The sequence below is a fragment of the Saccostrea echinata genome, unplaced genomic scaffold (assembly GCF_033153115.1).
Source record: "Saccostrea echinata isolate AGI-Se365-2 ecotype Australia unplaced genomic scaffold, CSIRO_AGI_Sech_v1 ptg000022l, whole genome shotgun sequence".
In the NCBI taxonomy this organism is placed as follows: Eukaryota; Metazoa; Mollusca; class Bivalvia; order Ostreida; family Ostreidae; genus Saccostrea; species Saccostrea echinata.
This window is the reverse complement of record NW_026889771.1, coordinates 1,769,945-1,787,580: the sequence shown is the minus strand read 5'-3', so window position 1 is coordinate 1,787,580 and position 17,636 is coordinate 1,769,945. Positions and strand designations below refer to the sequence as shown.

The window sequence follows — 17,636 nt, the reverse complement described above, 5'->3', positions numbered from 1 at the left end:
TACATACACAGCAAACAGATTTGCTGTCCTGTATATTGAATGATTGTATGTCGTTTTATGTCCCATTCAAGAATGTTTCAATCATATCTAGAGATGTAACCATATACCAGTGAAGGGCTTCAAATTTAGACCTTGACTTGCACTCAGGGTCAATGAACAGTGAGGGATCTTATCATGCCAATGTTTGCTCCAACACGGGGCCTCAGTTTTGAGGTCTCATCCCAAAGACCTTCAACTTTCACTTCAAAGTGCAGAGCGCTTTGCGAAGGAACAGTTGCTACCTATCTTTTATTTATCTAGGTCAATCGCAACCAGGATATGAACCCACGACCTACCCCGATCACACAGTGACCACTCTACTGACTGAGTTACCCTGATGATTGTCCCATAAAAGATAACAAAATTCGATATTTACATCTTTCATAGTGAATCTATAAAGATTTCACATTTAATATAGGGAATTGATAATATTTTCTTAAAAATTAATATTTGGAATTCCAATTAAAAGAAAATTAGCAATCCAGTGTAATATTTTGAAATATGACTTTGAATCAAGATCGGGATACACTTTAATTAAGAGCATGTATAACAATAAATTATGGATTTAACTCATTTTACCGGTAATCAAAAGATTTTAAAGCTATGGCCAAGACAAAATTTTTACATCTCAACCTGAATTACCTTGACCTTTATAATATGATTAACCATAGTACACATGAACATAATATTCATACTCTTTGCTCATAGGCAACAATGTACCAAATGCTGAAATGAAATCGGGCAAGGGTTCTAAAGATATGCCCTATTAAGGACATACGCAACATACCTTACCTACTGATAATTTTTCAAGATATTCTTAATTTAATATAATAGTGCCATCAGATGTTCATAGACAAAAAATCAGCATGCGTTACCAGAGGTTTTGAAAAGATATCAATTGATGAAAATTCTTGTATACTTCAAAGAAAAATATTCAAAAATTACTAAACATATATTCTAGATGTTTTGTTTATCCAAATTTGTTTTAGAAGAAGTGTACAACAACATATATAGACATTAAAATGTAGCACACAGTTCCTTTAAGTATTGGAACTCTTCAACTCCAGGGAAAAAGACAATAAAGTTCAAACTACATTGTGTATGTCCTTCACCTATACAAGACTCAAGACCGACAGACAGGCATGGCAAAAACAACATGTTTCAACCTCACTGTACGGAAATAATACATGTTTGTTCCAATTACCAAAGCACCACGGGTGATTATTGGATTGTAATTAAATTAATCAAAACAAAGAATCATTGTTCAAAATTTTTAATATAAAAAGTCATAACTGATACTAACACATGGAGGACAAATAATAGAGACACTAGTGTATATATAAAGGAACCTTTCTATAATTATCCCAGGATACTGTCAAAACATCACCATAGGGATCAGGTGCATAAATATCTAACGAAAATTAAAAAAATGATTATCACAAGTACTGTTTTCACCCCAATAACATCCCTGTACCAATAACTTCCCTAGCCTCTACATCCAATCATCTGAATAGAATAAATGTTCATTTTTCATATCAAAAGCCCAAAATATGTTAAAAAAATTAATGGGAGTCAACAAGGTTCAGGTTTAAAAACTTTTAGACATTTGCATCTCATATTTACCCCCTTTTTTTCTCAAAGTACAGTATGTTGTCAAGGTAAATGATCTCTGACTAAAATGCTTAACTGTAATCTTTATCAATGTTGTTAATTTATTAAAAGTTCAGGTATTTAAGATAAAAACATGTAATTTTTTACCCTAAGTTGTTGTGCAGGTGGTACTTATTGGGGTGAAAACAGATCATCCCAACATGTGAGACAAACAGAAATAAATAATAACAAATGGTCTTGGTCTACTAGAAGAGAAGCTTTAACAGAGCTAAAAATAAACCGGGTAAGTCCTATGTATTGCATAACAAGGAAAAAATACAATCAAGCGATAGGGACTCTCCCCTAGGGAGGATCTAAGATATACATCATCTATTGGGAGAGGAGGTAAAGGGGTGTAGAAAAATATCTGAGTTTATATCACATTGTGTAGAATTCATTCACTATTGTGCAGATTCGTGTGAAATTGGTATTTGTGCATGTTACATACTTTACAAAACCACAATGCTGAACTCCAACCACTGTCCACTAACTTAACATACTTTTCACTTCCGAGAAATACAATATCTTTAAACCTGGGCCACTTTTAATGACTCATGCAACATAACACTTCAACAGTATGATATTATGATATGTACTCCTAGAGGTAAACCAAGTTACAACTTTACAAATGTAGAAATAACCAAACACAAATTAATCTGTGCTCATTTGAAAACAGCTTTGAGAGATAACATTTCTTAAACTATATATATAAACATGTATATCCCAGATCACCTACCTAAATAATTGATAAATAATTGATTACAAAATATAATAAAATTTTGAATTTGTACCCTTACAGCAGTAAGTACACACATCTTAATTTACATACAATGTATAGCAAAAAAAAAAATGGAAGCATGGAGTAAACTTTTTATGATATATGGATAGCACTATATCATAGAAAAGGTTATATATATCATTGGAAATAAATAAAGTGAACTCTTACATAACTTCACTTGCAACTGTACAATTCATTTGTGACATACATCAATATATACATGTATATTAAAACTTACTCAAGAAATACAGAGATTTAAAATGTGGAGAAAATTTTTCCATCTAATAACCTTAGTCAAATCTTTAATGTATAGATTTAAAGTAGCATCTAAGTAGGAATTCCTTAATGTTTTTAAGCATTATAAGCAATACATGTATAAGAGGCTGAGAAAATTTCAGTGAATCAAATATTCAAGAAACAAACTGAAAGTAAAATTTATGAAATTCAGTGGCTGGTGTTAAATGCAGTGAATCAAAACATGGGCATGGTTATTATTTAAATAATTCCATTCTTCAATGTACAAATTAAACAATTAAGAGTTTCTCCAGATTTTTCAGTCAATTGATCTTCTAACCCTTCCACATTATTTAAGTGATGTCTTGCAATATAATGTGTTGCTGGAGCTCCCTCAATGAATATGAAAATCTAAGAAGGTCAAGTTATTGGTGGTAGGCAGTGAATCACTGTTGACAACAGTAAACTATAACACAATCAGGGGCCATCAGTGGAGGGCGAAAACTTCACGAAAACTGATGGGGCACAAATTGTTCGGCATCAAGATTGTCTTCATTCAGCGGGCATAATCTAATTCTTACCAATGTCTCTGTTCTCATTTTGAGTTTTAGAACTGGCCATTAAGTGACTGGTGAACAATAATCTGCACAGCTGCTGCAATACCAAACTGAACACTATTACTTCGTACTGACCAAACATCATCTTCAATCTCTTACATTCAAGTTTTGGTTTGTTAACTCTCATCATTTTTTTCTTGATTGAAGTATTAGATTTGACATTTTTCTGTTCTGCTCACTAACTTTAATAACCTTGAAAAATCAAGGTCCACAAAAAATATAACAAAATGGTTGACACTGTTCACCTTGATTTGCTGCATCTACTTTTTTCAACACTTAAGAGCTCAAAAAATGAATTATTACTTTCTGATGGTATACAATGCAGCAGGGTTTAGTTCTGTTCAGTAAAAGGATATGGCGAGCACAGAATCAACTTATCAAAATAATCTGAATTTTTTGTAAGGTCTAAAAAAATTGTTCAAATCTCACAGATCTTGAAAAATCTACAAGTTTATAGAAGGAAAGGAAGAAAGATTAAAAGTATTAATATCACATTAACAGTGTATACACCTACATTAATTGAACAGACTAAATCCTAACCCAACCTAACCAATGCAAACTTCTATTTGGTTAATGCCATGATACTCTGATCTAGAGCGTTCACTTCAGTGTTTTGGGTGGATCCATCATTGGAACGTGGAGCTGTAAAGGGTCCCTAAGCCGTTTGATGTCATACTCCAGTTTGGCAGTGGCCTCTTTCAACTCGTTATATTTAGCTACATCCAGTCCAGTTTTCTTTGCATTGCCATGCACAGAGAGCAAATGTTGTCTATCTTTTACTTCCACAAAGTTGTACTCCTACAAGCAGACCTTCTGTATCAGGTGATGTTTATGATGACCAATAATTACAATAGATTTTTGTAAGTTTTTCAAAGATTATGACTTGAAATTTTCCTCCAATATCAAGAAAATTCCTTTTTATCAAAACCATTATATGAAGTACATGTAGTTACGGTAATTTACACTAAATTAATAGTAGTAGTGAGAGGCTCATGGGCTTCAACATTCACCTGAGTAATCATTCTAAATACTGTATAAGTGGAATTTTTAGTGAGATGCAAATTTGGCGATTTTTTGTCAAGAAAGATAGCTATAACAACCGATACGGTATAAATTGTTAGCGATATTCAATTTATGCAATCTCAAAACCCTCGCTAATAATGCCAAAATTGAATCCTTGCTAAAAATTCTGCTTATACAGTATGTTGATAAACAAAACCATCAACATAAATTCCATGATTTCAAAAATTCTAATTAATAAATATCTAGGATTGTCAAGTCTACAAATTGTTGCATTTTTCTTGCAGCAGTTAAAATATTTCTACGCAAAACTTTGCTCCCCTAATGTGGCCCCAATCTAGCCCCATGAATCATGCTATACATTTCCAAACTAGAGAAATACTAGCATATTAGTATGAGCAGAATCATTGATCCTTTGTAAATTACCTGTTTCGTGAGAACAAAGTATGCAAACATGGCCATAGTTGTTCCATAGGTCACAAAGTAAGTGACAGGTTCCATAATATCCCAGGAATAGTCCCACCAAGTCAGTCTAGCAAGGAACCCAAACTGTATCCCCATAGCAGCCAGGCCTGCCCATGACAAAAACTCTGTTCGTCGTTTTGCCATGGCATTTAGTGTATCCATTTTCTGCAAATAAGTGTTACAAAGTTATTTAAATTCAATTTGATCTAAAACTTTTTTAGATATATCTCAAAAACTGTTTCTACTTTCATGCAACATTATTGAATAGAATATCACTATTTTCTAAAATTTAAAATAGTTAAGCTACATTTAATTAATTCACGTACTTTTTCCATGGGAAGTAACTCTAGTTTGAGGTTTTCTAGTTTCTGCAGGAGTTCTTTCTCCTTCTCTATCTGATGCTGTTCTACATTCATTGTTGAGTAGAGATGAGCAATTAGGTTCTTGGCATTGGACAGCTCTTTTATATCTTCACTCGTTGCAGCTTCTACAAATCAGTATTATTACTGTTATATACACATTCCTGTTAGTTCTTTCTGAATTAATGTTTAAAAATAGTGTACAATATTTGCCTATACATGTATTTAAATTTTGATGAAGTATGTTTTAACAAACTAGTATATTAAAACACTACAAAATACTATATAATAATGAAGTTCTGCATGTTTTTCTAATTTCTGCATGTACATGGTTCTTTTAAACCATTCATCTTATTTTCAGTACCAGTACTTGTATTTCTCCAATAGGCTGATATAACCTAGGAATTGTAAGCATGCAGTTTCAGACCTGCCTACCCTTTTTACTTCTGTCAGAGGTATAATCTAAATCCTCATTTTGATGGAATTTCAGAGTTATGGGTGTAATTCTTCGTACTTTTCTATTTCGGTCTCACTGTGATTCTGTATAATCTAAATCAGACTGTATGTCATATTTCACATAATGAAGGACGTAAAAATATTTTCGTAGCATTTATTAATTAGCATCAATCGTCTATTTTCTGCTCACATCGGTGTTCTAACATTCCAACATATCTTAAACTTATGATAACTCCATTCTAAATGATGTATTTGGTCAAGAGCTTGCACATCACAACTATTTTAATATTTTGGTGGTATTAATAGCACGTTTCTTTATAATCGTTTCAGTAAATGATGTATTTGCATCTGTTTTTTCTTCCAAATTTTTGGCATGTGCAGCATGTACAAGTTTGGACGCTATCGTTTTCTGTATTTGGCTCTTAAGAACTGAAGCTCCCTTAAAACAAAGATTTAATATGCAGTTCTTAAATTCAAATGTAAGTCCTACATTAAAAAGAACCATTTATAAATAACACAAATTTAAGCAGGACATTTTAAAAGCATAAAATTGGTTTAGATGACGTAATAGTGTAATTTAGTGATAAAGAGCTGAAGAAATACACCAAAATCAGAAGGGTACTTGGCAGGTCTGCATTTTGAAATAGCATGTGTTTAACCTTATAAAGTAAAAATGTTGAGTCAAGAACGAATTTAAAGTGCTAAAACCATTTTTACAATATCTATGAAATTAAATACAAACAAAATACACGAACTGTATAAATCAGGAAATATAAGGATGTTGATATTTGGATAAATTTCTTTTTCCTATCAGGGAAAGAAAATATCTAGTGACCTAATTTTCCAGAAGCTCGCACACCCCCAGGTATATCAAGACCATAATTTATTTGTAGCTATAGCATCTAAAATTTATATTTGATTAACAATATTTTTTACAGGTGAATCAATACAGCAACTATTCTGTGTGTAATATAATAACATCTGCTTGTAATGAACAATACTATTTTTACTATATTCCATAGAAAAAAACAAACAAACCAAAAACAATACCCTATATGTGTTGTATTTTAAAGTTATAAGCATTGCATGGCCTTGTAGTTGTATACTAAGCAATAAATCAATTCATACTGGGACTCCTTGGGTATTTGATAAATGTCATACAGACTAGTAATGGCACTATAATCAACACTGCACTACTCTCTGATACTCTCAGGTAGGGTATAAATATTACATGATCAAAATACACCACCAATTGATTCAAATACAGGAAAACTGGTAGGCCATTAAAAGCTGCTCTTGGCACACAATAGCCGCCCACACAATGCATCACGTCACTGTCGACAGCTGCAGAGAGCCAGAATCTGCAGTGCACTATGTACAATTGGTGCGGTACTGATGACCGAAGACTGATCTGTAACTCTATAATCCGGTCTTCATTAACAACACAATACGTAGTAGAATGTCTACATGTATGAGATTGAGATGTGCACCCAATAACTGACCAAGTTTTCTAATTATATAAACATGTACTGTCATACCATTAAGATGTATTAAGGATGACTAGTATGTTTGTTTTAATTCATTTCAAAAAAGGCCGGGGCAGTTTAAGTCAACAGTACGCTCGTTCAAGTCTAATTAAGGAAGTTAAAGTATGCAGTATGTTTTCCTGAGGCACTGGTAAAGATCATAACTATATCAGTATTACAGCAGTAAAATTGTTAAACTACATCTCACACAGCATCAGTTATCAACTTAATAAATACTAAATTAAGAGATGGATTGTTATCAGGTAAAATCAATCTAGTAAAGATTAGGGGTGAAACGATACACCTCCTTCACGGTTCGATACGTATTGTATAATTTTGTCTCGGTTCGGTTATTTTCGATACGATACATTTTGATAGAAGGAAACAAATTCAACGTTGTTTTATGCTTTCTTTTTCTTAATCTAGTCACATATTTTACGAATTTTATTTGCAAATTGACTAGAAAAAATTGATTAAAATTATTTGACTGTCAAAAATTATTTTACAAACTATCAATCATCAAAAATTTACGTTTTCTATACTTATTTATACTGAGTAATGTGTTTTACCTTGTGCCAAACCCGACTGAATAGCGATCCCGACCGAAAAATGAACCGAACCGAAAATTAGAGATTTTGCACCGTGTATCAAACCGAGAAAAAATACCGCGGTGAATCGATACCGCGGTGAACCGTTTCACTCCTAGTAAAGATGAATTCAATTTATTACAAACAACCTGCCCAGAAATGGCAGACAAAAAAAAAGGTTTATTTTATTCTCAGCATGAGAAGCCTAAGAACTGAGGTCATCAACCCTGGCTATCACTGAAGGTCAGAAGCTCATCTGATGCCAGTGCACTTGGTAGTATTCTACCAATCTCCACCTGGATGTCCAACATGACAAGGATACAGTGATATAGGAGAGAAAAATTTAAGTAAAGTGTGTAAAAACTTCTTCCTATTTTAGGTTGACAAGATTGCTTGAGTGCATTAGTAATCAAAAGTTTCATCTTTAGGTAGACTTTATAAAGTGGTCAGTGAAAGTTTGATAAAAATCTGCAATTTGATCTGCACAAATACACAAGAATATCTGTATTAAACATTTTTCCTCCAAGTAAACTAAAAGCCATCTTTTTTTTTTTTATTTAGGAATCAAGCCTTAACTTAAAAACATATTATTGCTCTAAGTACATGTTTGTTTCTTATCTATAAAAATAAGTTCAGTAATGATACATGCATGAGAAATGCATAATATCCTGGCATTTGTACAATGCATGTTTGCAGTGAACATGCGTTTCACAGACATCTAGACAACGACAGTGAAGAAACAACTGATAAACATCAACAAGACTTAGAACAATGGGATACACTGGACTTACAAGTTACTGAATTAATACTGTGGCAGAAACAACTGATAAACATCTACATGATGTATGACAAAGGAATACATGGACATTACAACTGTTTTAACACTGTATCTCCTAGCTAATGTATGGTATACTGCAGTTTTAATGCTTATGATGTATCACAACACTTGGCTAACAATTCTAATTATTGTATACAGGGAAAATTTTTGCCCCCGTTTTATTTTTGCGCCTTTCGCCCTAGACACAAGTGGGGCGAATTCAAAGAAAAAAGTATAATTTCTTAAACAAAACTGTGACTAGGCAAATTTAAAACCAGGCAAAATTCTTTGCAAGTGTGAAAGGGTGAAAATAACCCTGTATACAATATCAGAATGCTTATACTGACATGTATAAAGGGAAGAAACAAATCAAGTATTATAAAAGATTTTTTTTCCATTTTAAAGATTCTTTGGGACCATACTTGGCAAATCCATGTGCGTAATTCCATGATCTAACATGTAAGAAGCTTCCAGACAACAATATAAAATGACATATCAACATATAAAGAAAATGTACAGAAATGCCTTCAAAACTTCTATTCTTCTAATTTTATTGACCATGTCAGTCAGGTAATACTACATTTGTTCCTCCATGCTAAATAATGGCATGTTTTAAAAACAGTTGAAATGGGATCCAAAGCTAGAGAGACTTCATACAAAAGTGGTAATTAAAGCACTCCGTTGATAAATAGCTTAATCACACTTGATTTGGTTGTCATTATAAGTGTTCCGGTGAAGTACAAAATCTTCTCTCTTCTGTTGGTTAAACCTTTTCTTTGATATTATTGAATCAAGGACTATTGATAACATGGTGAAAACATACAAGTTATTTCATTAAGTACCTGATATTGATCCTTTTTGGAGCAAAAGTCTTTTAATGAAAGCTAGCAATGATACAGAGCCTAGGTGCAATGACCACTAAACAGCTTGTACATGTCTAAACAAGCTGTGCTACTTCATTAGAGGAAAACTAATCACCATCTGACATCCCTGTTTATGGTCAATAATGAGAGTTTACAGCTTCAGGTCCTTGTCTGTTCAAACAGACATTTCCCAGCAAGCTTATTAAGCCCACATGGATGACAGCTGATTACAATACCGTTGTTAATTACTAACTTTACATCTCCTGCTTTTTTTTTAAATAGCTAAAATCATGCTTAATAGGGATATCACTTGATAATGTCCTTCAAGGAGAAAAAAAAAGATTTTCTGAAACATTTCCAATGCTTTGATTCCAAAATTCACCAACACTGCACATTTTTATTCGTATAAATCAAGTATCATGCTGTACAACACAACATGGAATATAACAGTTAATAATATGATGTTTATATCACATATATTTCTACGCAATGTACATATATGTCAAATCAGAACATGAACCATTTTAGCTCATTATTTTTTTTTTTGGTTAATGCCTGTAAACAAACCGTGATAGGAGATTCTTAGCAGATCTTACCAAATCCTTCAGGAGCCTTTATGTCATACTCTGTGCTATTTATCACAAGTTTAAAGCTGTTCCTTAGCAAAACATCTATGGTTGTGGATCGAGATATCCTGACACCATCTGTAAATAAAAAAAATAATATGACTAAAAAAAATACTTACAATGACACTCATTCTTATTTAAACAATATTCTTGAGTTTCTTTTTTCAGCATTTTTAAAAGCAAGACACATTTTAAAAGGAATTGCATAACTAAAAATGAACAGTCTATGAAGATGTCAATGTTTGACCTTCAAGGACAAAATTATAAGAAGAGGTCCATGGGCCACAAGGCTCACCCCCGTCACCACAGCCCTTGTGTTCTTCATAAGAAGATTAAAAAAAAAAATCTCTTTATTCTCATGAAAAATTCTGTCACCATATTGTGGCGCCATCACAGCCCAAAGGATCATGACATATTAACCAACTTAAATTCTAATATCCTGGGGATGTTTTAATATCAATATTACTTACATGACTTTGCTGTTTTGGAAAAGATTTTTTTAAAGATTTTTTTTCTTGTTACACCATGCATTCTATAAAACATGATCCCCAATTTTACCCTACCCTAATCCCTAGGTCTATAATTGAAACAAAAATTAAATCCACACAACTTGGGAATGTTTGTATATGAATATAATTTAGTAAGGCACTAGTATTCTTTTTTTTTTTAATAAATTTGCTATACCTGCAGAAAAGCTTAAGACTCAGGTGAGCTCAAAAGGACATTTTTGTATAATTTTTAAATTCTTTTAGTTTGCTAAAATCAATTATACTATCTTTAGAAATGTTAAGAATTGTGCTGATCGATTGCTGAGTATGTTTTACCATGTAGAAAATGTAACAACAGCTACACTTTAAAATTTTATCTTCAACAAGAATCCAAACAACCTTTAGTTAACTGTCAACTAAGTGTCTATTATTTCCAAAAACAAATATTCTATGAGATATCTCACATGCAAATGTACCTCAAGCTTATGGCTCATACATTTTTTTTCTCTTTCATCAACAATGGACTTCTTACATTTTTTTTTTTCTCTTTCATCAACAATGGACTTCTAACATTTTTTTTTCCTGTTCAGAAGTTAAAAATTTATAATTTTCCTTCCAGTGACTGAGACTGAGAGCCCCTGTTAGAGTTTGTTTGGCATGTACATGTATTATTATTTACAGTCACATATCTAACACACAGAATATACTACATATAAGTTTGTAAATATTATATTAGACACTTGAAGGAAGGAAGGAAATTACTTGACACTGTGTTTGATGTAATTATCCTGTACAAATACTTTGGTCATGCTGATACTACTATCTTTAGATATATCCACTAGCTGTTCTTAATTATGAAAGTCTAAAAAAAAAATGCTTTATCAGGGAAGTTGGTTGTTTAATTTTATAGGTTGTTCATGATCCTTATTTTTGATTTAAAGGTACTACAGATATTTGTAGCTCTGTACATACAAATGAAAATATGCTGGACAAATTAATGAATTAGAAACAACACTGATTTGTTACTTTGGGAATAAATCCTATCTGTGTCTGTATGGTAACTCAGACACTTCAAAGTATATAAATAAGAACTTGCTTCCTAACATAGTACAAATGACAATAGGTTTGAATTTTTCTCCCTTCTGCTATATGTAAGGGTGACCCCCCCCCCCTTTCTGCTGGGATGAAATTTCCCTCCTATCTGCTGGGATGGAAATTTCCTCCCTTTGCAAAGTTACATTTGCCAATACACAGGACGAATTCTCTCGTTAAACTGGGTCCATAGGACAGTATAATTTTAATGATAGAACATTCCATCTAGGAACTTCCCTTCTGATGTTATGGAATTTCCATTACTTTTGTAGGTGGGGAAGCTCACGCTTCTACGATGGTAGAATTTACCTCCCTCCCTTCTGCTGGTGTTAAAATTTGCATTCTTTTAATAAGTTGGAATTTCCTCCATTGTGCATATGGGGAATTTCCCCTTTTTTGCAAGGGGTGGAATTTCATTCCCTTCTTCTAGGGTAAAAATTCCCTCCCTTCTGCTAATGAAGAATTTCCCTTCCTGAAGCTAAGGATGGAATTTTCTTCCCTTTTCCATGAGTAAAAATTCCTTTCCTTCTGATAACTGAAAATTTCCCTTTCTTCTGCTATGTAGGAATTTCCAATCCTTTGCTATGTTGGAATATCCCTCCCTTCTGTTAAAGTAGAATTTTCTCTTCTCCTACTGATGTTGAACTTTTTTATTCCCACTTACCATCACTGTATACAGCTGCCCTATCAATGCCTCCGTCCTCCTGCTTCATATAGGTGAGGAGATCCCCCACTGTCTGGGAGACTGGTTTGAGTGTGAATTCACAATTCTCCCTCCTGGAGGGTAAAGGCACTGTAAACACGGACAAGCCATTTCTGACTTCTACTCTCGCTTCTGAAAAATCTGAAAAACAAAAAGGAACTGTGTCCATGAAAATAGAAAAAAACACATACCCTAAACAGCTTAACCCATCACTACAATATATTGTAAATGTATTGCATTTGCAGCTGTAAATTTGACTGTTCATTCTATTGAGCACCTTTGGCGGAAAGCAACTTCTGATAAATCAACTAGATCGCTAAAAAATAAATTATGTGATGTATATTAATACTTACATTCAGAAATGCACTAAATCAAATCTACATGAACTTGATAAAAAACCTAGTTCCACCAAATATTATACACAGTAAATTTGATATAGTTTAATATAGTAAATAGGAAAAATTGACTTTTACATAAGTTGATAAGTTCCATGTTACTTAAACATAACATTGTGCAATGTGTTCTGCTCTTGAAATTTGCTTCTCTGAATCAAACAAGCCAAACCAAACCAAAATTAACAAGCATTCTGAGAGTATTGCATTAGCAATACTAGTCCCCTACCGGCAAGTGCAATCTGGTTCCCGCTAAAAATTGAAAATGACATAAATCCGTCAAAAATCAATGAAGCGGAATGAGATGCAAACTTGATCTATAACTCATCAAGGTTAAGTCACATGCCAAAAATCAGCTCAATATCTGCAAGCGTTTAGAAAAAAATTGCAGAAAACCCTGAAAAATTGAAAAGGTCGTAATTCCGTCAAAAATCATTGAAACAGAATGAAATGCAAACTTGATCTGTAACTCATCAAGATACACTCACATACCAAAAATCAGCTCAATATCTGCAAGTGTTTAGAAAAAAGTGCGGAAAACCAAGTGGGATAGACTGACAGAGGGACAGACAGACAGATGGACAGACAGACAGACGGATGGGCAGACTCAGAGGAAAACCTATAGTCCCCTCCGGTTTCACTGGTAGGGGACTAAAAATGTCTTAAAGATGCATGTTCTTAATGCCAATTTGAATTCCCATAAATGCATGTATCTTAGTCATGAAGGGCTAACTTCAAGCAATGTGATTTGTCTTCATGAACATTTCATAAGAGACTAAGATCAAATTCCTATCCATATAAAAAAAGTCTACAGTTATTATGAAGGATGTAACAATATTTGCCTAGAATACTACTTTATTTCTCCTCTGGGTTTACTCAATCAATCTTTCCACTGCAATACAAATTCAGCCTGTTTCCAATAACAATTCTTTTAAACATGTTTAGAGGAGGAAAGTTGATGATTTACAAAGCAAATGGAAATGGAGAACATCCACAAGGAATTAAAAAAAAATGATTTGTCTTATCTTTGTTATCTTAATAAAGTGAAAGGCTGTCTCATGAAAATTTTAATAATCTATGAATATTCATAAGAATGATGCTAGTACATCAATCAAACATCTGATGGTAATATTGGTTTGGCAGAATCTACAGGGAAACATTACCAATGTTTGACTGTAAATGCAAGCATTATTTCAAATACTAAGTACACATACAACTTACAATTAAGTCTTTGATTATGGTAAGTAAATTCTATCCTGACGTGGAGATACTGCATTCAAAAAATTTCACATTTTTCAATATCAGACTCAGGTTTTGATATTCTTTTAAAGGTAGAACTACTTCATAGATAAAGTCCAATAAATCAAATTTAAATATAATAGTTTCACCAACAAATTGTTCCTCCAATGCTTATAATATCTGTAAATATATAAAAATGTTCCCAGTGTCCTACATCACAAACATCATGATCATCCTCCTCTCTCTCTCTCAATAAATCATAGAGGGATTATAACTGTTAAAATCATATAAATCTAATCATGAAGGGCATCTAACAAGTAAGATATATTGTTATCATGTCAAGTACACATACTTCACTGAAATGTTATGTCATCTTCAAGATCTAAAGGATATAAAGATATTCTTTCAGTAATATTTCTGCACTGTTAAATGATCATTGAATTGCTCAATATATGTTAAATGACCTATTGCTACCAAGAGACCATCAGTTAGAGAAAGATCAAACACGGTAATATGATCCATACTGATTCACAATCAGTCTGGTAAGATGAAGTTCTTTAAAGATAGGTCAGATCTGAATGTACAAAGTATATTGAGTAACTCATCCGTCCAAGAGAGTCACAAAATACTATAAACAGTCAAGAATAAAGCATTATATTAATAAATTTGGGAAACAGTTGTGGAGTATCTGCTGATAGAGGAAATACGGTTTGGGAGCTCAATTACAAACTCAGTTTCAGCTAATGAGAATAACAGGATAACTATATATAGACTTAAAACAGAAGTTATAAAAATTTGAAAACTTTAAAATGAAAATATATTATATAGTAAATGACTAGTGTATAGAGATCAAAAGAGACTACTTTATAAAGAATTATTTCAGCATTAACTTTTGCTGGAAAACACACTGTACAAGATTTATTAAAGCTAACAAATATAATACTTTAATAAATATTTATTGAAGCTAAACAGAAATACAAGTACCTAGACTACATTTGCTCCTTTGGGTATAAAAATCTGAATGATAAGAGTTCATCGGAAGTCTAGCATATCAATATTAAATTGACAGACATGATAATGTTAACCCTATGTAACTACAGCCAGAGGCGAGGCTGCAGAAGGAATTATTGGCTAGCATAAAGATCTGGTCTGTCATTTACAGTTCCTCATTACCCAGCTATCAGATGACCCTTTCCCATCACTTAGTTTTCAGCTCTTCTATAGATGGACACTGAAGTACATGCAGTGAAAATTCACTCAAAGAGTTCCAGACATGGCCAAAATTAAAACTTATACAAATGCACTATACATGTATGTGCACAAGATCCAGGGCAAATTATAGCTTCCTCAACATGTATGCATTGTGCCTTTAACAGATCATATGATTTAAATTAAATATGGCAAGTTGAAAGAATATAGATAATCTTTTGCGCAAAATTAAGTGCCTGGCCTTTGTCAGTTCATATTAGTCATGGACCTAAATGTCAGGAAAAGTCAGGCTAAATGGGAAATAAATCACATTATCAGAGAAGAAAGAAATTATGACAGTACTGACCAAAAAAACAAAACATTATCATTACATACATGTATTGCTACTTTTATTACATTTTGTATGATGCTGCAGTGGGATCAGTCTTCTTTAATGTTAATGTGTTACATAATACAAACAAATATATTACCTCTCTCTCTCTCTCTCTCTCTGATAACTATCATTTAAGGATTTTTCCACAATCGATTTGTAATAAAAAAATGACACAGAGTCAGCTTACACTATATAACAAGTATGGAAATGATATTCCCACCCCAAGTTCAAAGGCACCAAACTACATAATTATCACCAAATATGTTGTCTGCAATATTCTAACCATCATAAAAGACAAAAACACCAGGCCCCTGGAGACTTCAGTTTAAGCCTTTTATCTCTAGCTTTGAATTACAAACCAGTTGATAAAACTATAATTACAACCACAGGAACAGACTTATTAAAATGGCCTATTCTTTAGCAAGCTATATCAATGAGTATATTTTTTTGCCTGTAATGCTCTTAACACAATGTAGGTCTATTTTCACAGTTCTTTCACATTCCCATTCTAAATGTTTGCCTGTTTGATTTTGCCTTCAGTTTGTGTAGGTGAGATATGTTAAATTCAGGAATACTTTCCTGTATGTCGAACAAGTCCATTCTTTATGTTTGTTTCCACAAGTCATTGAAATTTATATAAATGTTTGTTTGTTAAGGTAACCTACATGTATTCAAATGAAGGAATTCAATATGAAAATTTAGGAAGTGTGAATATTCACTTAATTGACACTAAGTGCATTCAAATCTGTCTGATCCTTGATAACATTGCAATGCAAAATTATTTTACCGATTTTAAGATTATCACTTGCACTTTTAAGGTGTTACTCAATCTGAATCACCCAAATAATATCTGCAAGGAATATTTTTGGTTATGGCTTTTTAATGGCAAAAATGGAACCATTAAAACCACATAAACAAGAAAATAAAATATCAAGAGATATTCAATGGAAAACGAGGGCTCTTTAGTACGTTCTAGTCTAAAAATCATTATCTTTCTGGTAAAATCTACAATAGTAGCTCTCTTTATTTTTGCATGAAAGTGATATGATATTTAAACTAATGAAATAGGGAAAATACTATTCAATCAACAGCTTTCTTAATGAAAGCTTGCGTAACCCATGGGATTCTATAACCCAATAGTATGTTCTATTATTATACAGTGAACTAGCTCCTCTGGATATGGTGTTTTGTAATTCCAATCTGTATGTATAATTGATCAGCCATGAATACCATGGAAATGTCACAGAAATTAAAATTTAATGAGAAAATAAATTTGTCATCAATATTTCAAATAAAAAGGAGATCAAAAATTGTTTAAAAAAAAAAAAACTTTCACAGAATGCAGGCCGGGGGATATCAATATGGTAGGAACAGGAAAATTTACAAAAATGCTTTAATTAAATGTTGAAGATAATTACCTTTGGTTTGTGAGGTATAAAAACTACATGGACATACTAGGGCTTTAATCTGAAAAACAAGAAGATACATCTATACCAGTAAATCATGTAGACAGTAATAGAAAACATCACATTATTCATTATTGAGATAACTGCAACTCCATGCTAGAAAGATCTTTTTCATATGTATATTAATACTGTCTCTCTGTTAACACTATGAATCAATAATGAAAACCTTTGTGCATTCTGATCAATAATAGACTTATTCCCATTCATTGTTTATATATATAATGTTTACATTATACATATTGGACAGAAGCATCAAGTATATGGGAGAGCCAGATCCATGAATGTTGCATGTTATTAATAAATAAACTACAGAGCTGTTATAGGTTGCTCTTACACATTCTTGTCACAACCCCAGTATAATTAACACCAGAATTATAGAATGTCATTATATATCCACACATTTCAACAGACAGAGAGACACAAAAAAATTGTGTATTACATTTATGCAAACTCATTTGTATTTCAACCCCTTTTTCTGTGTGCAATGAAAGTAGATATGAAAGGCACTCTACTGATTGAATAACAGTTTGCGTCATATGAATAGATTCCAGAGTTTGTGTATGCTTAAGACATGGATGGGCAAATTTAAATCACGAGTGTTTATAGTGGGCGGTGTAGGAGGTCTGTCTAGTGAATG

General features: G+C 32.6%; 1 protein-coding gene across 1 annotated transcript in view; it reads right to left on the bottom strand.

The window, feature by feature from the left end:
- Positions 1-1,296: 1,296 nt before the first annotated feature.
- The window catches only part of LOC133190204 (calcium uniporter protein, mitochondrial-like), an 18,484-nt gene continuing 2,144 nt past the window's right edge, over positions 1,297-17,636 (bottom strand). The window contains exons 2-7 of the mRNA XM_061325699.1: positions 16,952-17,000; positions 12,282-12,461; positions 10,008-10,115; positions 5,130-5,290; positions 4,765-4,968; positions 1,297-4,116 (exon numbers count right to left, since the gene is read on the bottom strand). Coding sequence (XP_061181683.1) covers positions 3,919-4,116; positions 4,765-4,968; positions 5,130-5,290; positions 10,008-10,115; positions 12,282-12,461; positions 16,952-17,000 — 900 coding nt within the window. The 3' untranslated portion in view covers positions 1,297-3,918. The remainder of the gene's footprint in view (positions 4,117-4,764; positions 4,969-5,129; positions 5,291-10,007; positions 10,116-12,281; positions 12,462-16,951; positions 17,001-17,636) is intronic.